We start from the raw sequence: 24,824 nt of genomic DNA, 5'->3' as shown, positions 1-24,824 counted from the left end.
ACCCTGGCCTTGGTTATCTTTGTGTTTTTTGTATTGTCTAGGGGGTTGTATGGTTTAGAGGGTTAAGGTGTATAGATGGTTTAATGTTGTGTGTAGTTGTCTAGGAAAGTCTATGGTTGCCTGAATGGGTTCCCAATTAGAGACAGCTGGTTTCTGTTGTCTCTGATTGGGAGCCATATTTAAGGTAGCCATAGGCTTTAGCTGTTTGTGGGTAATTGTCTATGTCAGTGTGTAATGGTCAGTGTCAGCACCATTTTGTATTTATAGCTTCACGGTCGTCTGTTTGTTATTTTGTTTGTTTAGTTGTATAGTGTTCGTTTTGTGTTTTTTTCCCTCTTCTGAATAAAAGAAGATGTACTTTGCACACGCTGCGCCTTGATCCAATCTATCTCCCTGTGAAGATCGTGACAGAGAGAGAGAGAGAGAGAGAACTTAAATTAACACAGGACACCGGATAAGACAGGAGAAATACTCCAGATATAACAGACTGATCCTAGCCCCCCAACACATAAACTATTGCAGCATAAATACTGGAGGCTGAGACAAGAGGGGTCGGGAGACACTGTGGCCCCGTTCACCTTCACACCCTTGGGCCAGATTACACTCAATCATAGGACCTACTGAAGAGATGAGTCTTCAATATAGACGTAAAGGTCGAGACTGAGTCTGCGTCTCTCACATGGATAGGCAGACCATTCCATAAAAATTGAGCTATATAGGAGAAAGCCCTGCCTCCAGCTGTTTGCTTAGAAATTCTAGGGACAATAAGGAGGCCTGCGTATTGTGACCGTACCGTACGTGTAGGTATGTATGGCAGTACCAAATCAGAAAGGTAGGTAGGAGCAAGCCCATGTAATGCTTTGTAGGTTAGCAGTAAAACCTTGAAATCAGCCCTAGCCATAACAGGAAGCCAGTGTAGAGAGGCTATTACTGGAGTAATATGATACAATTTTGGGGTTCTAGTCAAAATTCTAGCAGCCGTGTTTAGCACTAGCTGAAGTTAATTTAGTGCTTTATCTGGGTAGCCGGAAAGTAGAGCACTGCAGTAGTCTAATCTAGAAGTGAGTGGAGCTAGAGGAGTTATAGCCCTGTCTATGTTCATAGATAAGATGAGAGCACCCCTCCAGCTAGGATGGAGTCCGTCACTCCTCAGCAGGCCAGGCATGGTCCTGTTTGTGGGTGAGTCCCAGAAAGAGGGCCAATTATCTACAAATTCTATCTCTTGGGAAGGCCAGAAAACAGTTTTCAACTAGCGATTGAGTTGTAAGACTCTGCTGTAGAGCTCATCACTCCCCCTAACTGGGAGGGGGCCAGAGACAATTTCTCGATGCCGACACATCTTTCTTGCTGATTTACACACTGAAGCTATGTTGCACTTGGTGACCTCTGACTGTTTCAGAGTAAAACTGTCATCTTGGAGTACAGGAACCCAGGTTAGGTGTGAATCTGATGATCATATCAACTAGTGTGTTTCTGTGCTCAGGGGATAATACTGCCTCAGATGTACACAGCAGCAGCGGCCAACATCGCCAACGTGGTGACAAACTATATCCTGCTCTACTGGATGGACCTGGGAGTTGTGTAGGTGTGCTCACACCAGAAACATTGATAACAGTGCCATATTCTTAACAGTCACTAACATAGTCAGAGTATCAAGTATGTACCAGTAAATATGCAATGCTCATTATCATTTCATGGAGTGTGTGTTTTTGTTTTTGTGTTTGTTTTCTAGAGGGTCGGCAGCAGCTAATACACTCTCCCAGCTCTACATATGTTCCTTCTTGTTTGCTTACATTTGTTGGAAGAAGCTACATGTGAAAACATGGGGAGGTAAGAGAAAGTCCATCTCTCTGATTGCGTGATTGCCTAATGAATGTGACCTATTGAAATAGACCGGTTTGTGTTGGGAATAAACAGGCCATTGTCTCCCCCTACAGGTTGGACCACAGAAGCGCTGCAGGAGTGGGGCTCTTATATGAAACTAGCCATCCCCAGTACACTGATGCTATGTTTCGAATGGTGGATCTATGAACTTGGGGGATTCCTTGCAGGTACATTTCAACTCTTAAGGTTATCACCAATGAACCAATGAACAGTCACATTCAAAAGGCCAAAACACCCATATCTATGTAACATCCACCTCTGCATTCTTCCCCCTCTCTTTCTCAGGCATGCTGAGTGAAGTGGACCTGGCTGCTCAACATGTGGTCATGATGCTGGCTTTCATCAACTACATGGTAATGTATACAGAACTCTTTAAACACCCACTTTAACACCTATCATGGAAACCAAATGAAGCCCAATGCACTGCCTATCCAGTCCAAATATGCTGAAGAATAACCCAAAATGTACTGTACATGTAGGCTACAGATCAACATAAAATCTGAGTTAAAAGCAGACATGAACTTTGTTTGAGGCATGGTTAGACTAAGACAGCAAGCTGTTTAAGAGGCGTCTAGATAACGTGTTGTGTTGTGCGGGTAAAGTTCCCCATGGGGATCCAGGCTGCAGCATGTGTTCGTGTGGGGAATGCTCTTGGGGCCGGAGACACAGCTGGGGCCATTCTCACCAGCAAGGTGTCCCTCGCCCTCTCAGGTTAGTCACACACTTACTCTAGCTCATATGGCCCTTACTTCAACCATCACAACTACGGTGAACTATGGTGAACTAAAATTATAATAATTACTTTGACAAACTAGTCGTTGTTTTTGCAGTAGTGCATGTCTTTTTCCTCCATTCCACGTCCTAGGTTCAATGGCAGTAATTCAGGGAATTGTGCTGATCTCTACTAAAACAGTGATCGCCTTCATGTTTACTTCTGATGAGTAAGTAGGGTGTACATATAGTCAACATAATGATTCAAACCAAGACCGTCCCAAATTGTAACCTGACCATCTCAATAACGATTATTTAATTCCTTTTCAGTCAGATCATAGATCTGGTCTCTCAACTTCTTAACGTGTACTGTGTCCTTCAGTTCTTTGATGGGCTAGTGGTAAGTGCACTCAATTGGTTTGTAACCATTGAAAAAATGTATAACATTTTATACAATAGTACTGCTATAATTAGAAATCATTAATATACAGTACCAGTCAAAAGTTTGGACTCATTCCAGGGTTTTCCTTTATTTTTGTACTATTTTCTACATTGTAGAATAATAGTGAAGACATCAAAACAATTAAATAACACATATGGAATCATGTAGTAACCAAAAAAGTGTTAATCAAATCAAAATATATTTTATATTTGAGATTCTTCAAAGTAACCACCCTTTGCCTTGAAGACAGCTTTGCACACTCTTGGCATTCTCTCAACCAGCTTCACCTGAAATGCTTTTCCAACAGTCTTGAAGGAGCTTCATGAGGCAGTCACCTGGAATGCATTTCAATTAACAGGTGTGCCTTGTTAGAAGTTCATTTGTGGAATTTCTTTCCTTCTTAATGCGTTTGAGCCAATCAGTTGTGTTGTGACAAGGTAGGAGTGGTATACAGAAGATAGCCCTATTTGGTAAAAGACCAAGTCCATGTTGTGGCAAGACCAGCTCAAATAAGCAAAGAGAAACGACAGTCCATCATTACTTTAAGATGTGAAGGTCAGTTAATCCGGGAACATTTCAAGAACTTTGAAAGTTTCTTCAAGAGCAGTCGCAAAAACCATCAAGCGCTATGATATGATCAAATCAAAGTTTATTTGTCATGTGCGCCGAATACAACAGGTGTAGACCTTACAGTGAAATGCTTACTTACAGGCTCTAACCAATAGTGCAAAAAAGGTGTTCGGTGAACAATAGGTAAGTAAAGAAATAAAACAGTAAAAGACAGGCTATATACAGTAGTGAGGCTATAAAAGTAGCGAGGCTACATACAGACACCGTTTAGTCAGGCTGATTGAGGTAGTATGTACATGTAGATATGGTTAAAGTGACTATACATATATGATGAACAGAGAGTAGCAGTAGCGTAAAAGAGGGCTTGGCGGGTGGTGGGTGGCGGTACACAATGCAGATAGCCCGGTAAGCCAATGTGTGGGAGCACTGGTTGGTCGGCCTAATTGAGGTAGTATGTACATGAATGTATAGTTAAAGTGACTATGCATATGATAAACAGAGAGTAGCAGCAGCGTAAAAAGAGGGTTTGGGGGGGGGGGGGGGGGGGCACACAATGCAAATAGTCCGGGTAGCCATTTGATTACCTGTTCAGGAGTCTTATGGCTTGGGGGTAAAAACTGTTGAGAAGCCTTTTTGTCCTAGACTTCTCTACTACCGCTTGCCATGCGGTAGTAGAGAGAACAGCCTATGACTGGGGTGGCTGGGGTCTTCGACAATTTGGCTCTCAGGAGGACCGCCACAGGAAAGGAAGACCCAGAGTTACCTCTGCTGCAGAGGATAAGTTCATTAGAGTTACCAGCCTCAGTAATCGGCAATTAACTGCACCTCAGATTGCAACCCAAATAAATGCTTCACAGAGTTCAAGTAACAGACACATCTCAGCATCAACTGTTCAGAGGAGACTGCTTGAATCAGACCTTCATGGTCGAATTGCTGAATCTCAAATATAAAATATATTTTGATTTGTTTAACACTATTTTGGTTACTACATGATTCCATATGTGTTATTTCATAGTTTTAATGTCTTCACTATTATTCTACAATGTAGAAAATAGTACAAAAATAAAGAAAAACCCTTGATGAGTAGCTGTGTCCAATCTTTGACTGGTACTGTATGTTGGAACGCCAGCTAACAGTGTTTGTCTCTCTCTCTGTAAACACCCACTAATCTTAGATTTGTCTGTCTGTCCCAGTGTGTGTGCATGGGCATCATTCTGGGCACGGGCAAACAGAAGATAGCAGCGATGGCTAATCTTATCACCTACTACTGTGTGGGCCTTCCACTGGGCATCTCTTTGATGTTCACAGCTGGCCTCAGGGTCCTAGGTATTTACTCATTTCTGAATTCTATGAAAACCAAACACAATTTTAGACTTTCTTTTCAAGACCAGAGTCTTTGCTCATGCTTACTGCCATGCCAGATACTTGCAACAGAAGTATGGTAATGATCAAATTCAGGAAAATGTTTTGCTTTCACTAGTATTCCCAATTCAAGAATCATGAATTGCGGGAGTATTCTTTATTGAAGATGACACAATGTTCTGTGTCTTTGGTCAAAGCCGGTATAACCTCCTCTCCTCCCCTCTACACAGGGTTCTGGTTAGGCCTGTTCATCTGTGTAATTCTACAGTCCACCTTCTTCATCACTGTCATCTTCAGGCTCAACTGGAAGAGAATGACAGAGAAGGTACGTCACCAGTGGCTTTTCACTTCCCTATCTGGAACATACAATGGCTTAGGTGATTGAGAGACTGACAGCCCATACCTCTATCTTTATGGTTTCTGTGAAGCATAGTAGTGGCTTGTGGCAGGTGAAGGAAATGGTTTGCTGTCAGTTGAGAGCATCATTGAGTTGATATGTTTGTGACAGGCTGTGAAACGAGCTGGAAAGGCTGGACATATGGTGTCAATGAGGAATATAGTTGCACCTGACCACACAGAGAACAGTGGAAGGGTGAGTAGAAACATGTTGCTCAGTCCTATGTTCTATATTATTTATACTATACTCTCGCGAATAACATTGTTCTAACCCAGATTGTGCCTGCTTCCACACCCAGACAGTGAATGGATACATTTCAGTGAGTACTGAGGGCCAGGAAGACCTCAGGGGAAGCAATGGGACCCCAGAGATGAAGAGGGAGGATGGGAGCCCCAGTGGACTGCTCTCCACCACCCAGCTGGTCCTGAGGAGAGGTCTCACTGTACTGGCTGCCATTGTCATCCTGGTTGTGGGGACCAGTGTACATCTTCTCCTGCCTCTACCAATCAGCTCATGGAGCAATCTGAGTGTAGACTGGAGCAACACTACCTTTACCACTACCTCCCCCCCTGAACTCACCCTGTTAACAGTTCTCATCTAGGAGTAATACCTGGGGGACCCAGAACAGACCCTGTAGCAAGACAATAGAGGTGCTGTTATAGACATGCTGTGTCAGTGAATCTGTTATTACACCTGAAACAGCCTTTTTCTTCAATCTAGAGCCATAGTCATGCCTAATTCTATGTAAACAAAAACATAGATAACCCAGGGTTCTACCTGGAACCAAAAATGGCAAAAAGGGTTATCCTAGGCGAACAGCCACAGAACCCTTTTGGAACCCATTTTTCTTAGAGTTTAGTTATGAGGTTGGGAGATTGGGAACCTATCTAGCTGGCTAGCTAAAGACAACTTCAAGAAGGAATCAATAGGCTACACAGCTTGATCAAATTAATTTACAAACATACCCTTCTGCCCATCACTGGCAGCTAGAATCAAATCAAATGCTGTGTGTGTCACTCTTCACTCTCTCTCTCATCCTCCACTGATGATATTGCACGCACTAGAGTATCTAGCTTCCTGCCTAAGCATATCTTTCCTCTGTGCACCTTGGAAGGAAACACTTACGAGGAAGAATGGGGGGGGTGGGGCTGGGGGTATTGGTTCAGTCGGTGTGCCCCCACCGCAAAATACCGCTGACAGATCATGTTATAAATAATTAGGATAAAACAGTGGCTTAAAAAAGTTAAGTAGTTAATTTAATTTTTTTTATTATGAGGGGGTATGTGCCTTTGGGCCCCCTATGGGTATGACACCACTGTTTTTGGAATTAATTTATAGAATACAAACATTTTGGATCGTACGGTGTGAGTCTGTCTTTACTTTTTGGTTTGCACTATATTATTCTGATGAGAAAACATTAGGTTTGATTGGTTTGTGTAATCAGCTCAGACAATGTGATACAATTTCATTCAGATGAGAAATGAAAAGACCCAGAATAAATAATCCCTAGGCTCCTCACAGACCAACAGTACTGGAACAATTTGGCACCATAGTTTGGCCAGCCCCTCTCCAGTCCTATCTTCTCTGTATCGTTGCTTAGGTGGTCCTCTGACCACTCTGGTTGAGTGGAGCTATCTCTGCAACCCATCCTCTCTGGAACTCACTCTGTGTTCATCAAGTGAGGTTGGTGAGCAGTAGGTTGATGATGATTCCCAGGGCCAGGATGAAGAACATGACACACAGAGCCAGGCCCCTCCGCATAACCAGGGCCCTGTGTGCCAGAGGGGCCTCCACCTTGCTGAGGGCCACCCTGTCCCCAACCTCACCGTCAGCCCCATCCTCAGCCAGGGCATTTCTGTCTGTGTGGCCCTCACAGGGAGCTATATCATTTGATTGGGCCTCTGGGGCCATGTCTGTCACACAGAAACACACCTATTAGACAGAGCATTGATTCTTTCATAAACAAGAATACAATTATACACTTGTAAAGCCATGTTAAGAGTTATGATGATGAATGAGTAAAGTGAAGGGTCAATGATTAAATTGAGACTTTTTTACCCATGTATGTAGAGTTCCCCTGTACCTCAGCTCTGATCTGGGCCTGCAAACAACCCAACACCATTAAGATCCTCTTCAAGGCATTTACATTAAATTAAATAAATACTTGAGTGTTATGCCTTTGTTCCCTCACCTCTACAGTGGCTTTCTTCCAGTTCATTCTGGATAGGTAGACGATGAGGAAGGAGGACTGTAGGAACACACAGGTAAACAGACCGGTCCACAGGCCTGGGGGTGGAGACCAAACATAACGGTAACAGTCAAAGCAGTGAAGACAACTGAAGGAAGCAGTAGGGAGATTGGCGCCAGTTTGTCTTTGCTTAAGCCAACTTGTCACCTTGCCACACAAACCAACAATGTAATGCTGTTAAATTACGAAAATGTCAGGCGCACAGGTGCAATACGGGAGCAATCAAAAGACTGAAAAAGGAATGAAATATTACTCCATAAATTCAAAGGACAAAATGCGAAACACATTTATAGATGTTCTTACCCATGATTCCTAGTTTGGCAGCAAACATCAGGGACACGCCAATAGGAAAGCCAACCCCATAGTAACCCAGGATGTTGCATATCGCCCCAACCTTCTGCTTACCTGCACCCCTTATAATACTACCTGAGGCAGCCTGGGGAACCAGGAGAAACAGAGACACCGTTACTGTTGTACATACAGTTTCTTCGGAAAGTATTCAGACCCCTTGATGTTACAGCCTTATTTTAAAATGTATCAAATTTTAAAAAATCCTCAATCTACATACAATACCCCATAATCACAAAGCGAAAAACAGATTTTTACATTTTTGCAAATGTATTACAAATAAAAAACAGAAATACCTTATTTACATAATTATTCAGACCCTTTGCTATGAGACTCGAAATTGAGCTCAGGTGCATCCTGTTCCCATTGATCATCCTTGAGATGTTTCTATAACTTGGAGTCCACCTGTCAAATTCAATTGAATGGGCCTGATTCGAAAAGGCACACACCTGTCTATGTAAAGGTCCCACAGTTGACAGTGCATGTCAAAGCAAAAACCAAGCCATGATGTCAAATGAATTGTCCTTAGAGCTCTGAGACAGGATTGTGTCGAGGCACAGATCTGGGTAAGGGTACCAAAACATTTCTGCAGCATTGAAGTTCCCCAAGAACATAGTGGCCTCCATCATTCTTAAATGTGAGAAGAACCACCAAGACTCTTCCTAGAGCTGGCCGTCCGGCCAAACTGAACAATCGGGGGAGAAGGTCCTTGGTCAGGGAGGTGACCAATTTTTTATATGTAACCTTTATTTCACCACGAAAAGCCCATTGAGACCCAGAGTCTCTTTTTCAAAGGAGACCTGGCCAAGAAGGCAGGAACAATCAATACATTACATAATTAAAACATAGAAGAATACAATACAGCAACATGATCCAACCTAAAAAAAAGCATTTACACTCCTCTCTAAGAGTCTCCCATCAATATGTTAAATTCATTCAGTGGCACTAACTAACATATCTAGATGAAGCATGGATTGTAGATTATTCCATGTATATAGACTTTCTCTATTGTGTTTTTAACTGTATGTTTGTTTATTCCATGTGTAACTCTGTGTTGTTGTTTGTGTCGCACTGCTTTGCTTTATCTTGGCCTGGTCGCAGTTGTAAATGAGAATGTAACGGTCGTTTTCCTCCTCGTCTGAAGAGGAGCATGGATCGAACCAAAACGCAGCATGGGTTGAATACATATTTGTTTATTAATAATAACGAAGACGGAAAAACTCTTAAACAAACTACAAAACAATAAACGACGTGAACAGACCTGAACTTGTGAACATATAACATGAACGCACGAACAGGAAGGAACACACGAATGAAACAAACGAAACAAACGAAAACAGTCCCGTGTGGCACAAACACTGACACGGGAACAATCACCCACAAACAAACAGTGAGAACAGCCTACCTTAATATGGTTCTCAATCAGAGGAAACGTAAAACACCTTCCCCTAATTGAGAACCATATCAGACTAATACATTGAACCCAACATAGAAACACATAACATAGAATGCCCACCCCAACTCACGCCCTGACCATACTAAACAAAGACAAAATAAAGGAAATAAGGTCAGGAACGTGACAGAGAACTTATTCTCAACTAGCCTACTGTTTAAATAAAGGTGAAATTTAAAAAAATACAACATTTGTCTGGTGCACAAGAAGAGAAGGCAGTCTTGCCTAATACTGTGAAAGTCCTGGGGACTTTAAGTAGCAACCATCTAGCCGACCGGGTATGGTAACTGCTGGTGGTGAAGGAGACCAGACTACAGAGGTAAAGAGGGAGTTTACCCAATGGTCACTCTGACAGCACTCCAGAGTTCCTCTGTGGAGATGGGAGAACTTTCAAGAAGGACAACCATCTCTGCATCACTCCACCAATCAGGCCTTTATGGTAGAGTGGCCAGGCGGAAGCAACTCCTCAGTAAAAGGCACATAACAGCCCACTTGGAGTTTGCCAAAAGGCACCCAAAGGGCTCTGACCATGAGAAACAAGATTCTCTGGTCTGATGAAACCAAGATTGAACACTTTGGCCTGAATGCCAAGCATCACGTCTGGATAAAACCTGGCACCATCTCTATGGTGAAGCATGGTGGTGGCAGAATCATGCTGTGGGGATGGTTTTCAGCGGCAGGGACTGGGAGACTAGTCAGGATTGAAGGAAAGATGAACAGAGCAAATTACAGAGAGATCCTTAATGAAAACCTCCACAGCGTTCAGGACCTCAAACTGGGGTGAAGGTTCACCTTCAACAGGACAATGACCATAAGCACACAGCCAAGACAATGCAGGAGTGGCTTCGGGACAAGTCTCTGAATGTCCTTGAGTGGACCAGCCAGAGCCCAGACTTGAACCCAATCAAACATCTATTGAGACCTGAAAATAGCTGTGCAGCGACGCTCCCCATCCAACCTGACAGAGCTTGAGAGGCTCTGCAGAGAAGAATGGGAGAAACTCCCCAAATACAGTTGTGCCAAGCTTGTAGCATCATACCCAAGAAGACTCAAGCCTGTAATCGCTGCCAAAAGGTGCTTCGACAAAGTACTGAGTAAAGGGTCTGAACATTTATGTAAATGTCATATATATACACTGCTCAAAAAAATAAAGGGAACACTTAAACAACACAATGTAACTCCAAGTCAAACACACTTCTGTGAAATCAAACTGTCCACTTAGGAAGCAACACTGATTGACAATAAATTTCACATGCTGTTGTGCAAATGGAATAGACAAAAGATGGAAATTATAGGCAATTAGCAAGACACCCCCCAAAACAGGAGTGATTCTGCAGGTGGTGACCACAGACCACTTCTCAGTTCCTATGCTTCCTGGCTGATGTTTTGGTCACTTTTGAATGCTGGCGGTGCTTTCACTCTAGTGGTAGCATGAGACGGAGTCTACAACCCACACAAGTGGCTCAGGTAGTGCAGTTCATCCAGGATGGCACATCAATGCGAACTGTGGCAAAAAGGTTTGCTGTGTCTGTCAGCGTAGTGTCCAGAGCATGCAGGCGCTACCAGGAGACAGGCCAGTACATCAGGAGACGTGTAGGAGGCCGTAGGAGGGCAACAACCCAGCAGCAGGACTGCTACCTCCGCCTTAGTGCAAGGAGGTGCACTGCCAGGGCCCTGCAAAATGACCTCCAGCAGGCCACAAATGTGCATGTGTCTGCTCAAACGGTCAGAAACAGACTCCATGAGGGTGGTATGAGGGCCCGACGTCCACAGGTGGGGGTCGTGCTTACAGCCCAACACCGTGCAGGACGTTTGGCATTTGCCAGAGAACACCAAGATTGGCAAATTCGCCACTGGCGCCCTGTGCTCTTCACAGATGAACGCAGGTTCACACTGAGCACATGAGCACATGTGACAGACGTGACAGAGTCTGGAGACGCCGTGGAGGACGTTCTGCTGCCTGCAACATCCTCCAGCATGACCGGTTTGGCGATGGGTCAGTCATGGTGTGGGGTGGCATTTCTTTGTGGGGCAGCACAGCCCTCCATGTGCTCGCCAGAGGTAGCCTGACTGCCATTAGGTACCGAGATGAGATCCTCAGACCCCTTGTGAGACCATATGCTGACACATGCACATTTGTGGCCTGCTGGAGGTCATTTTGCAGGGCTCTGGCAGTGCACCTCCTTGCACAAAGGCGGAGGTAGCGGTCCTGCTGCTGGGTTGTTGCCCTCCTACGGCCTCCTCCACGTCTCCTGATGTACTGGCCTGTCTCCTGGTAGCGCTTGCATGCTCTGGACACTACGCTGACAGACACAGCAAACCTTTTTGCCACAGTTCGCATTGATGTGCCATCCTGGATGAACTGCACTACCTGAGCCACTTGTGTGGGTTGTAGACTCCGTCTCATGCTACCACTAGAGTGAGAGCACCGCCAGCATTCAAAAGTGACCAAAACATCAGCCAGGAAGCATAGGAACTGAGAAGTGGTCTGTGGTCACCACCTGCAGAATCACTCCTGTTTTGGGGGGTGTCTTGCTAATTGCCTATAATTTCCATCTTTTGTCTATTCCATTTGCACAACAGCATGTGAAATTTATTGTCAATCAGTGTTGCTTCCTAAGTGGACAGTTTGATTTCACAGAAGTGTGATTGACTTGGAGTTACATTGTGTTGTTTAAGTGTTCCCTTTATTTTTTTGAGCAGTGTATATATATATATTTTTTTTATACATTTGTGAGAAAAAATGTAAACCTGGTTTTGCTCTGTCATTATGGGGTATTGTGTATAGATTGATGAGGGGAAAAAGTGTGTAATACATTTTAGAATAAGGCTGTAATGTAACAATGTAACAGTCCTGACCTGTTTTATGTTGTTTTTTATGTGTTTATGGTCAGGGCATGTGTTTTGGGTGGGCAGTCTATGTTATCTGTTTCTATGTTGGTTTTGGGTTACCTGGTATGGCTCTTGATTAGAGGCAGGTGGTTTGCGTTTTCCTCTAATTAAGAGTCATATTTAGGTAGGGCGTTCTCACTGTTTGTTTGTGGGTGATTGTCTCCTGTGATGTCTCTCGTGTTGTCGATGTTATTCACATACGGGACTGTTTGGCTGTTCGTGTGTTTTGATGTAACGTTCCTGTCCGTGAGTTTACGTTTAGTGATGTGAGTTTATGTTCAGGTTTCGTTCTACGTCGTTTTCTTATTTTGTAAGTTTGAAAGTGTTTTGTTTTGTTTCGTGTGGCCGTCGTATTTATAAATAAAAAGATGGCTTATTTCCCGCAAACTGCATTTTGGTCTGAAGATCCTTCTCTCCTCACCTCATCCGAGGATGAGGAGAGCGACAGCCTTAACAAACAAATGTGGAAGAAGTCTTTCCTGTTATAATAGTACCTTTGATATTATAAAGAGTGGATCTGTAATGTGATGAGTAAAGGGAGCTATAAGTTGTGATACAGTAGCAGCATTGACTCCTTACCGATATTGCATCTAACAGAAGAAAAGGGGCGTAGAAAGCCATAACTTGAGCAACCCTCTCCCTGATCTGCCTGTTGGTAGAAATTCAGGGGGAAGAAATACATTCAGTTATGTAAATCAATGACAGAGACATCTCACCCTAGTTAAAGTGTGAAGGAATATGTAAGCAAAGTTCATGACTGTGTACTTCTGTATTACAGTGAGTGACTTAGCTATGTCATAAAGAAAGGTCATCAACGTTCACGCTCATACACAGATACATTACAACACACCAGGGTTGTATTAAAACACAACAAAACTGCAAAGTCATGGTGATGAACAACAGATCCCAAAGCCACAGAAGCAAATCTGTAGTGGTAAATTACCACAGACTACATTACTCACTCATCATATGTAAAGACATAGGAGATTTTGTCCTTCAGTATCCCAACAAGAACCGACAAGCACACAGAAACTGATCCTGGACAGAGACAAAAGGTCATACATAGACTGAACACATTTCTTCAGTAAAACGTATCATTTAGTTATCGTTTTAATGCTTTATTTTCTCTTGTCAAGCGTTTAAATATTATTTGAGGTCTACACACGTACCAGCACAGAACATGGCCAGCTTGGCAGACAGCTTGGCCTGCTCTGTATCTCCAGCCCCCAGAGCATTGCCCACCCTCACACTGCCTGCCACACTGAACCCTAGAGGGAACTGACAACACACACACACAGATGCTCTATGTGACTAGTGTGAAAATATGGTATGGATGAACATTTGCCCCCAAATTTTTTTTAAAGTCTTATCTATATATTTACCATGTAGCAAATGTTTGCCAGTTCGTAGACGACTGATTGTGCTCCAAGCTCCACCTCACTTATCAGACCTGCCATTGAGAGGTAGTGAGACTGGATATCAAACCAAAGCAGAAACACTAACAGCTAAACAGTGTGTAACGTGTAGAAATACCCACAAGCAAACAGTAAAATCTAGAACACCATTTCACATAAAACAAATAACAATAGAGAGACATGACATTCATAGACTTCAATGCAAAACAACCAGATAGCTAAATAACAAAATAACCAGACACCAAATAGACCTGCTTCCATCTGTTGCCGTACCTGCTAGAAAACCTCCAATCTCATAGGTCCACCACTCCACACACAGCATGATCATGCTAGGAATGGCCAGGTGGACGTATGTGTCCCAGTCTTCCAGGCACTCCCAAGACCAGCCTACAAGGAACACAAGGCTCAGACACTGGGATCCTCACCGAAAGGTTCATGCTCATGTTCTCACAGAAGGTGTTTGGGTGTGAACCAAAACCATGCTGTGTTAATACATTAGGAAGCCAAAAACAGCACCCTTGGTTTGACATTGCACTGCTGTCCCGCAATAAATGCATACTAATAAATGCATCACTTTGTATTGGGTCCATTCAAGTGGCAGATAGTTTACATTTACATTTAAGTCATTTAGCAGACGCTCTTATCCAGAGCGACTTACAAATTGGTGCATTCACCTTATGACATCCAGTGGAACAGCCACTTTACAATAGTGCATCTAAATCTTTTAAGGGGGGGGGGGGGTCGTCTGAAGGATTGCTTTATCCTATCCTAGGTATTCCTTAAAGAGGTGGGGTTTCAGGTGTCTCCGGAAGGTGGTGATTGACTCCGCTGTCCTGGCGTCGTGAGGGAGTTTGTTCCACCATTGGGGTGAGTTTATGGATTTGGTGGTATTTGGTGGTATAAGACCTACTTTAGTGTAATCATGTCTCACCTGCCCAGGTGGCTTTGTGGAGTTCCTTCCATATGATGTAGGTATAGAGCATAGCAGCCAGAGAGAGCTGAGAGATGGTGTTGGCCCACGCAGACCCACTGTCACCCGAAAACAATCCACAACATACATTACATCCTATAGCCCTCAGTGCTAACAACTACCATCCCATCCTATATCCCTCAATGGTAATGAGAGAATAATCACTGTTTGGGGATGACACTCACGCTACACCCAGGTCCAGAAGATAGAGGAAGATGTAGTTGATGAGGGCATTCAGTAGGTTGGCCACCACACCTGTGATGACCTGCGGCCATAGGATTCCCTGAAGGACAATAAAGTCTCATTCAGATCAAATGGTCAGGTGATAATTCTCTTTGCAGGGCGACTGACTGAGGTCTAGGTTAGCTCTAACCTGATTCTGTAGATATCTGGCCTCCAGCTGGTAAATAAAAGTGGCCTGTTAAAAAATGTATGATGAACATGTTTCAGTTTTGACATGGTAAATTCATTATTATCTTCATTGCAGTGGTGGAAAAAGTACCCAATTGTCATACTTGAGTAAAAGTAAAGATAAAGAAAAGTAAAGATACCTTAATAGAAAATCAAGTAAAAGTGAAAGTCACCCAGTAAAATATTACTTGAGAAAAAGCCTAAAAGTATTTGGTTTTAAATATACTTCAGTATCAAAAGTAAATAATTATTTTGAAATTGCTTATATTACGCAAACCAGAAGGCACAATATTCTTGGTTTATGTCATTTACAGATAACCAGGGGCACACTCCAACACTTAGAAATAATTTACAAATGAAGCATTTGTGTTTCGTGATTCTGCCAAATCAGCGGCAGTAGTGATGACCAGTGATGTTCTCTTGATAAGTACGTGAATTTGACCATTTTCCTGTCCTGCTAAGCCTTCAAAGTGTAACGAGTACTTTTTTGTGTCAGGGAAAATGTATGGAGTAAAAAGTACATTATTTTCTTTAGGAAGTAAAAGTTGTCAAAAATAGTAATAGTAAAGTAATGTACAGATACCCCAAAAACTACTTAAGTAGTACCTTAAAGTATTTTTATTTTAAACTACTGCTTAATCGACTGTGTTCACGTGTGTCTGGGTAGATAGATGTACTCACTGGGAGTGCTGGCATAAAAATCTTCACATACATCTGAGACAACCTAAAGTGACATAAGAGAGCGCTATCAGAATGATCCAAAACAGTAATCACATTCTACAAACCAATCTCTACATGTCACTTGTGAATCACAGAAAACAGACACATTCAGAGACATAGCCTGCGTCCCAAATATCATCCTATTCCCTATGGGTCCTGGTCAAAAGTACCACACTATGTAAGGAATAGGGTGCCATTTTAGACATCTATTAGATCTGGGGTAACTGTGTGCAGTGACTGGAGGAGTCTGACCTACCTGGCGACCTCTGGGCTCTGTTTGACTGCCAGGAGGATGGGTTCTGTGTTGATGAGAATAGCCCAGCATGGGAAACAGGCCAGAAGTTGAATGAGGATGGCTCTCTGTAGTATGACCCCAACTTTCAGGAGGTTGCGGCTCCCAAAGGTCTGCAGGGAGAAATAATCAAGTTAATCTTTGAGTGGAATGGCAGGATACTGTAGCTCTGGTCCAGGGTGCTACATCAATCAATCAAATGTATTTATAAAGCTCTTTTTACATCAGTCAATGTCACAAAGTGCTGTACAGAAACCCAGCCTAAAACCCCAAACAGAAAGCAATGCAGATGTAGAAGAAAGCTGGCTAGGAAAAAACTCCCTAGAAAGGCAGGAACGTAGGAAGAAACCTAGAGAGGAACCAGGCTCTGAGGGGTGGCCAGTCGTCCTCTGGCTGTGTCGGGTGGAGATTATAACAGTACATGGCCAAGATGTTCAAAAGTTCATAGATGACCAACAGGGTCAAATAAGAATAATCCCAGTGGTGATTACATGCTGATACTGATGCTGATACTGATGCTGATACTGATATGCTGATACTGATACTGAGCAATAGCAAGCTGTGTATGACCCCCTGGACCAGAGCTATGATGACAATGCTATTGGTAACATTTTGGGGACAGTGGTCTGTATTATCCTTCTCTCTTTCTTTCTCTCGGAGGACCTGAGCCCTGGGACCATACGTCGGGACTGCCGGGCGTGGTGGCTCCTTGCTGTCCCCAGTCCGCCTGGCCTTGCTGCTGTTCCGGTTTCAGCTGTTCTGCCTGCGGTTATGGAACCGCCACCTGTCCCAGACCTGTTGTTTTTCAACTCTTAATGATCGGCTATGAAAAGCCAACTGAAAATTATTCATGATTATTATTTGACCATGCCACATTTTTGAACATCTTGGCATAGTTCTGTTATAATCTCCACCCGGCACAGCCAGAAGAGGACTGGCCACCCCTCATAGCCTGGTTCCTCTCTAGGTTTCTTCCTAGGTTTTGGCCTTTCTAGGGAGTTTTTCCTAGCCACCGTGCTTCTATACCTGCATTACTAGCTGTTTGGGGTTTTAGGCTGGGTTTCTGTACAGCACTTCGAGATATTAGCTGATGTACGAAGGGCTATATAAAATAAACTTGATTGATTGATTGATTGATATTAGGAGGAGGAAACGGACTAGGTTTCATACCTACCTGAGATATGAGTGTGTCACACGCTGATGATAAACCAGACCCAATGGAGATACCTGTAACATTAATCACCTGGAAGACCAGAACAGAGATTGAGAAATTTTGAAATTGGTTGAAACTGTAAATTTCATAGTGTGCTGTAATTTCAACATTTATGCAATACTACCACAGCTAGGTACCAGTCTGTTTGTGCCATCATGTTTGGCATGACACGAAGTGGCAGAAGTCACATTATGGTGTAACGATTTTCGTTGGTGGAAGGAGAGGAGGACCAAAATGCAGCGTGGTAAGTGTTTGTCATATTTAATTAAAACTGAACACTACACAAAACAACAACGAGGAAAAACGAAAATGAAACAGTTCTGCCAGGTGAACATACACTAAACAGAAAACAATCACCCACAACACACAATGGGAAAACAGGCTACCTAAGTATAGCTCTCAATCAGAGACAACGATAGACAGCTGCCTCTGATTGGGAACCACACCAGGCCAAACAGAGAAATAGACAACCTAGACATACAACATAAAATGCCCACCCACATCACACCCTGACCAAACAAAACATAGAAACATACAAAGCAATCTATGGTCAGGGCGTGACATATAGCACAAACATACTGGTACCCAGTATAATATTACCCACAATTGTCGAAATAAACTCATAAGTCAATCAATACTTACAGCTATGGCGAGAGCCACCCCTGCCAGTTTTGTCTTCCCCAAATGGCCACAGAAAACTGTACTGACGAAACTCACTAAAAAGACCATGAGCTGAGCCATAACCTGATGCCGATACAACCACAACATTTGATAAATCAGTTCATGTAGTTGTGTATACTATCAGGAATATGTGTAGTGAATAGGCCTAACACTGAAGTGTTATACATGCATCAAATGTATGGTTTGAGGTCATTCAAAGTAATTCAGGTTAAACAGGCAAGGTGATAGATGAAGCAATGAAAAAACATCTATAGTGTGCCAGATGCCAGTAACCTATAATTAGCCAGTGTGCCAGTGGCCTTAAAGTGAATTCAATATTATATAAGAAACACTGCTAAATAACAATAATAATTGAATCTAGAAATGTACGGTTTCATATAACTTTGAACTAATTGTGGACACAAAAAATGTAATAAAGATGTTTCTTACCACAGGCCCAGCCAATGTTGATAATTCAATCATTTCTTTTTTGAAGTCAACAGGAATCAACCTGCGAATACATCTCAAACAGTTCCCAAATATTGTCAATGAATATGAAGAGCTTTCATTCCCATTCGTCCTACTCTCCACAATTACATTAGTATCCATTTCTAAAGACTGTCATTCAGAAAAGTCTGTATGGTCAAGTAAGAACAAGGTGGTATTCTAGCTACCAGCTTCCAGAATGAGACTTCCGATCTGATGACAGACTATGTCACTTCCTATCTCTGATTTAGCTGTACACAAGCAATCTCAACTAGCATTGTTAAACATGACTGCCAATCCACTGCTGGACAAAGTTCACAGTGTTTTGCCAATTCTGCAACTGCACCAGATGATGGAGCTCTTTCCTTATGAACTCTTCATTTTTTCTCTGAGGCCGTGTTCGAGAGCATCAATTTTTCTCAGTAGCTGATCAATGACTGAGAAGACTGGCACGTCTACTAATAATGAGTAGTCATTTAAGATGATTTGTAGATCAGTAAGTATTTTGTCACCGACTGCAATGTAGTCGATTTCAAACACAACTAGGCACTTTTAACAATGACATTCACAAAGGTCTAAAGCTGTAAAAGCCTCTGAAAGAAAGTCGATGGTAGGTGACAGTCCCATCAGTTGAAAGATCAAACATATGAGGCACTAGAGGGATGACACTTCCTCTGCCTACCTTACTGTAGACTCAGAGTATGGCCCAGTGAACACAGTAGTGTAGATAATAGTGTTTGTCTAAAAGTAACACAAGACCTGGCAGCCTAATGGGCCTCTAAGACAGTTTCAAATATGTTTAAATCACAGTTAAACTATGAGCAATTTCTATCATACAAAAAAAGGTGCTGTCTACAACGAAAACAGGTTCTTCGACTGTCCCCATCGGAGAATCCTTTCAAGAGCCTTTTTTGGTTCCAGGAAGAACCCCTTTGGTTCGAGGTAGAAACCTTTTGGTTTCCTTGTAGGACCATTTCCTTGTAGGACCATACATGGACACCAAAAGAGTTCTACCTGGAACCAAAAAGGGTTCTCCTACGGGACAGCTGCAGAACCTTTATGGAACCCTTTTTTCTAAGAGTGTATACTGTAGGCCTACATTTTGTTTGACACTATATGTACCACAGTGTAGGCTCCTCAGAGGAGGAAGGGGAGGACCATCCTCCTCAGTGAATTTCCTTCCAAATAAAAATAGTGAAACATGAAAAAAGTTATCCTTTTTAGATAAAACTGTACTAAATATATTCACATCACCAAATAATTGATTATAACACTGGAATGGAGGTCTACAGGAGCCTCAACTGCACTCTGTAGTGTAGCACCATGGTGTAGCTGGTGGACAGCTAGCTTCCGTCCTCCTCTGGGTACATTGACTTCAATACAAAATCTACATTACATTTACATTTAAGTCATTTAGCAGACGCTCTTATCCAGAGCGACTTACAAATTGGTGCATTCACCTTATGACATCCATAGGAGGCTTGTGGTTCTCACCCACTTCCATAGACTTACACAGTAATTATGACAACTTCCGGAGGACGTCCTCCAACCTATCAGAGCTCTTGCAACATTCTCTGATCAAAGGATCAGAGAATTAATCTAGTACTGAAAGCATAAGCTACAACTAGCTAGCACTGCCGTGCCTAACATATGGTGAGTAGTTGACTAAAAGAGAGAGAAAGACAATAGTTTAATAGTTTTGAACAAAGTAATTTCTTCAAAAATGAAGAAGCAAGAGAAAAAGAGAGAGGGGGAGAGATTTTGATATATTTTGTTGTGTCTTTTTTCACTTTCACTTACTTAGCTAGTGAATGCAGCTAGCTAGTTTAGCCTATTCAAAACCCCGGCTCAAACAGAGAGGGATGCTATGTTAGCTAGCTGGCTATAGCTATCCAACACTGGAACTCGTCCAAGTCAAGGTAAGCTTTTGGTTTTATTAATTTATTGTCACCAGGACCCGCAGGTGTAACTGCTAAACTGCTTGCTGCTGACTGTACACTGTACTGCATGATTGTAGCGGGTTTGCTAACATGTTAGTTGTAGTAGCTATGTTGACTATGACGTTATTATGGTGACAACCATGTAGGCTGTGTGTAGCGGTTAGCGGTTATGATATGGTTTGGCTTGGAAAGGTTTTTTGCCTGGTCACAGAAAGCTGATGTGTTGTGCACTGAAGTCCACAAACGAAGGGAAAAGGTGAGAGGAGAGTGTGTAGATGTGGGAAGGAATACAACAATGCTTTTTTTATGTGGCTGCTACGAAAGTGAACTGTGTTTGCGTGTGATCAGGGGTGTATTCATTCCACTAATTCTTTTGAAAAAAGTTTCTTAAACAGAAGCAAACGGAACAAAACAGGGATGAACATATATGAATTTGCCCAATAGAAACTCTCGTTTGCAACTGTTGGACTAATGATTACACCCTAGATCAGCTAGATGCAAGCAAAAGCGTGCAAGGCAGTATTGAATGTGTCAATGTCTGTCACCTTAATTACTCTAATTTTTAGGTTTAGACACACCTACTCATTCAAGGGTTTTTCTTTATTTTTACTGTTTTCTACATCGTAGAATAAAATAACACCTATGGAATCATGTAGTAACCAAAAAAGTGTTAAACAATCCAAATATATTTTATATTTGAGATTCTTCAAATAGCCACCCTTTGCCTTGATGACAGCTTTGCACACTCTTGGCATTCTCTCAACCAGCTTCATGAGGTAGTCACCTGGAATGCATTTCTATTAACAGGTGTGCCTTCCTAAAAGTTGCATTTGAGCCAATCAGTTTTGTTGTGACAAGGTAGGGGAGGTATACAGAAGATAGCCCTATTTGGTAAAATACAAAGTACATCTTATGGCAAGAACAGCTCAAATAAGCAAAGAGAAACGACAGTCCATCATTACTTTATGACATGAAGGTCAGTTAATACAGACAATTTCAAACACTTTCTTCAAGTGCAGTCGCAAAAACAATCAAGTGTTATGATGAAACTGGCTCTCATGAGGACCACCACAGGAATGGAAGACCCAGAGTTACCTCTGAAGCAGAGGATAAGTTAGAGGTACCAACCTCAGAAATTGCAGCCCAAAAAAATGCTTCACAGAGTTCAAGTAACAGATACATCTCAACATCAACTGTTCAGAGGAGACTGTGTGAATCAGGCCTTCATGGTCGATTGCTGCAAAGAAACAACTACTAAAAGACACCAACAATAAGAAGAGACTTGCTTGTGCCAAGAAACACGAGCAATGTACATTAGACCGGTGCAAATTTGTCATTTGGTCTGATGAGTCCAAATTAGAGATTTTTTGTTCCAACCGCCTTGTCTTTGTGAGATGGGTCAATGGATGATCTTCGCATGTATATTTCCCACCGTAAAGCATGAAGGAGGAGGTGTTATGGTGTGGGGGTGCTTTGATGGTGACACTGTCTGTGATTTATTTAGAATTCAAGGCACACTTAACCAACATGGCTACCACAACATTCTGCAGCAATCCGCCATCCCATCTGGTTCGCACTTAGTGGGACTATAATTTTTTTTCTTCAACAGGACAATGACCCAACACACCTCCAGGCTGTGTAAGGGCTATTTGACCAAGAAGGAGAGTGATGGAGTGCTGCATCAGATGACCTGGCCTCCACAATCACCTGACCTCAACCCAATTGAGATGTTTTGGGATGAGTTGGACTGCAGAGTGAAGGAAAAACAACCAACAAGTGCTCAGCATATGTGGGAACTCCTTCAAGACCGTTGGAAAAGCATTCCAGGTGAAGCTGGTTGAGAGAATGCCAAGAATGTGCAAAGCTGTCATCAAAGCAACGGGTGGCTACTTTGAAGAATCTGAAATTTAAAATATATGTATATTTGTTTGACACTTTTTTGGTTACTATATGATTCCATATGTGTTATGTCATAGTTTTGATGTCTTCACTATTATTCTACAATGTAGAAAAAAATAGTACAAAATTGGAAGTTCATAGTGTTCAAAACTCTCAGTGTACAATAGCACACACATGGCTAACAACACAAGTTCTGCCGTGCCGGTAACTTTACCAAAGGGCTTTACTTGTCTATAGAATATTTTTTACACAACCTCAGAAAAGAATATAGATGCCATTCTCCCTTTCTTACTGAAGACTTAAATGTATATACAGGTAATAATAGAGGCTATGGGACACAAGGACTTGTTTCAATTGGATAATGAGTGGGTGTTGGAGAGGCAGCAAAGAGGGAGAAAGGCACTGTAATTACATAGGCTTTTCCCTCCTTGGGACGTTAGATCATAGTGACCTGAGCTGTACAATACACCCAACTACTCCTTAACATTTTAAATGACCGAGACTCTGTGGTCAAGATCAGGGCTTAGCCAAGATATTATATTGTATTTCTTCCTTCCTTCCTTTCTTTTTTTTCTCAGTCTCCTCTCTGCCTCTTGAGGTTTCTATCCACCTCCATATTCAACAATAAAGTGCGGTTTTGGGATGTTTATAGCTATCAATGGCCATATCGTCTTGTAGGATTCAACCATTAAGAACCTGTAGTGTCTGTGAATTTGTCTGCTTTCTTGTCTAGACTGTGAAACATACCATCTCTATACGATTCTTCCATGTTATTGAAATATTCTCACCATGTCTCTACTGTGTGTTGTAATGAATTGGAGCCATAGCCCTATCAATAGGAGGTTGTTAAATGTACTATTTTTTCTGTACAATAATATAGGGTTTCTAGTGAATCTCCTGACCTCGCCAGGTTCATGCAATCTCTCTGTGACGGGACAGTGACACATTCTGTTCTCTCTCCCCAGGTAGAGCCATTCAGCCAAAGCCTGTGCTGTGTGTGTGTACTGTGTACTAAGTTTATGGGATCATGTGGGCCTATGCACCAAACCACAAATTACTTAGAAAAGGAGCACACGAAAACAATACTACTGTCAGAGTCAGCTGTTAAAGTCTGCATGTTTTAGTCATTAAGTTGAGAAATAGCTAAGGAGTAGCCAAAGAGGACTGCTACTGAAACTTTGTCATCTCCTGTTTGCTGTTCAAACACGTTCTCTAGAGCCCTGTTGATACCTGCTTCTAACATGCATCCTTGTCTTGATATTGTCCACATTCTGATTGTGTCCACATCTTTATACAGGTGTAGACGATTAAGACGATTAAAAGACTCATTGCGATTGTAATCAGATCTTCCTGAACACCTCCGAAGGTAGTCAGGCACTCATTGTATCTGGATATCAATCAAGTGTAAACAGATATGGATGGTCAAACCATTTAAATCATCATTATACCGGTATCTAAAATCATTGACAGGTAGCACCATTGACTTATGTCATCAATAATTGTCTTAAAATAAATCAATTCATATTATTTTGAAATAATATCTGTCAAACAATCTGCATTCAGGGAGGCACCAGGAAATCAGGAAACCTGGAATCTCCCCCACATTTAGTCAGGAATTTGATTAAATGTACAGCATTTCTTACAAAGGGCTTACTTTGACCATAACTGACAACATTAATTCCTATGATAGTTGTTTATAGGTCACAAATAAACGATTTATTCTATACGGGTTATACAGTTGAAGCCGGAAGTTTACAAACACAGGTTGGAGTCATTAAAACTCGTTTTTCAACAACTCTACAAATTTCTTGTTAACAAACTGTAGTTTTGGCAAGTCGGTTAGGTCATCTACTTTCTGCATAACAAAAGTAATTTTTCCAACAATTGTTTACAGACAGATTATTTCACTTATAATTCACTGTATCACAATTCCAGTGGGTTTTCAATTCCAGAAGGTTACATACACTAAATTGACTGTGCCTTCAAACAGCTTGGAAAATTCCAGAAAATGATGTCATGGCTTTAGAAGCTTCTGATAGGCTAGTTGACATAATTTGAGTCAATTGGAGGTGTACCTGTGGATGTATTTCAAGGCCTACCTTCAAACTCAGTGTCCCTTTGCTTGACATCATGGGAAAATCAAAAGAAATCAGCAGAGACCTCAGAAAAAAAATATAAATTGCAGACCTCTACAAGTCTGGTTCATCCTTGGGAGCAATTTCCAAACGCCTGAAGGTACAACGTTCAACTGTACAAACAATAGTACGCAAGTATAAACACTGTGGGACCACGCAGCTATCTTACCACTCAGGCAGGAGACGCGTTCTGTCTCCTAGAGATGAACGTACTTGGTGTGAAAAGTGCAAATCAATCCCAGAAGAACAGCAAAGGACCTTGTGAAGATGCTGGAGCAAACAGGTACAAAAGTATCTTTATCCACAGTAAAGTGAGTCCTATATCGACATAACCTGAAAGGCCGCTCAGCAAGGAAGAAGCCACTGCTCCAAAACC

At 42.2% G+C, this 24,824-nt stretch overlaps 2 protein-coding genes across 3 annotated transcripts in view; one reads left to right on the top strand and one right to left on the bottom strand.

Moving 5' to 3' along the window:
• Nucleotides 1-6,508, top strand: part of LOC129822194 (multidrug and toxin extrusion protein 1-like) — an 18,396-nt gene extending 11,888 nt beyond the window's left edge. Inside the window, exons 7-17 of the mRNA XM_055880261.1 lie at nt 1,484-1,581; nt 1,733-1,830; nt 1,938-2,051; nt 2,170-2,237; nt 2,487-2,595; nt 2,750-2,825; nt 2,926-2,995; nt 4,801-4,933; nt 5,200-5,294; nt 5,478-5,561; nt 5,665-6,508. Coding sequence (XP_055736236.1) covers nt 1,484-1,581; nt 1,733-1,830; nt 1,938-2,051; nt 2,170-2,237; nt 2,487-2,595; nt 2,750-2,825; nt 2,926-2,995; nt 4,801-4,933; nt 5,200-5,294; nt 5,478-5,561; nt 5,665-5,967 — 1,248 coding nt within the window. The 3' untranslated portion in view covers nt 5,968-6,508. The remainder of the gene's footprint in view (nt 1-1,483; nt 1,582-1,732; nt 1,831-1,937; nt 2,052-2,169; nt 2,238-2,486; nt 2,596-2,749; nt 2,826-2,925; nt 2,996-4,800; nt 4,934-5,199; nt 5,295-5,477; nt 5,562-5,664) is intronic.
• Nucleotides 5,185-18,679, bottom strand: LOC129822195 (multidrug and toxin extrusion protein 1-like). Of its 2 annotated transcripts, XR_008754462.1 has the most exons (19): nt 18,439-18,679; nt 17,971-18,072; nt 17,290-17,358; nt 16,080-16,228; nt 15,785-15,827; nt 15,066-15,110; nt 14,878-14,975; nt 14,654-14,751; nt 13,996-14,109; nt 13,690-13,757; nt 13,477-13,585; nt 13,270-13,345; nt 12,887-12,956; nt 7,918-8,050; nt 7,558-7,652; nt 7,425-7,467; nt 7,031-7,279; nt 5,373-5,535; nt 5,185-5,272 (listed from the first exon to the last, which is right to left on the bottom strand). XR_008754462.1 is itself a non-coding variant. In XM_055880262.1 (18 exons), the coding sequence occupies exons 1-17, from the start codon at nt 18,595-18,597 to the stop codon at nt 7,041-7,043; spliced, it is 1,710 nt and encodes a 569-aa protein (XP_055736237.1). In that variant the 5' UTR covers nt 18,598-18,679; the 3' UTR covers nt 5,364-5,535; nt 7,031-7,040. The 2 variants fall into 2 exon arrangements, 1 of the variants encoding a protein (XP_055736237.1); XM_055880262.1 differs by lacking the exon at nt 5,185-5,272 and having other exon boundaries at nt 5,364-5,535.
• Between the last annotated feature and the right edge of the window lie 6,145 nt (nt 18,680-24,824).

This window comes from Salvelinus fontinalis, chromosome 24 (genome assembly GCF_029448725.1).
Source record: "Salvelinus fontinalis isolate EN_2023a chromosome 24, ASM2944872v1, whole genome shotgun sequence".
NCBI lineage: Eukaryota > Metazoa > Chordata > Actinopteri > Salmoniformes > Salmonidae > Salvelinus > Salvelinus fontinalis.
This window is presented reverse-complemented; position numbering and strand designations above follow the sequence as displayed.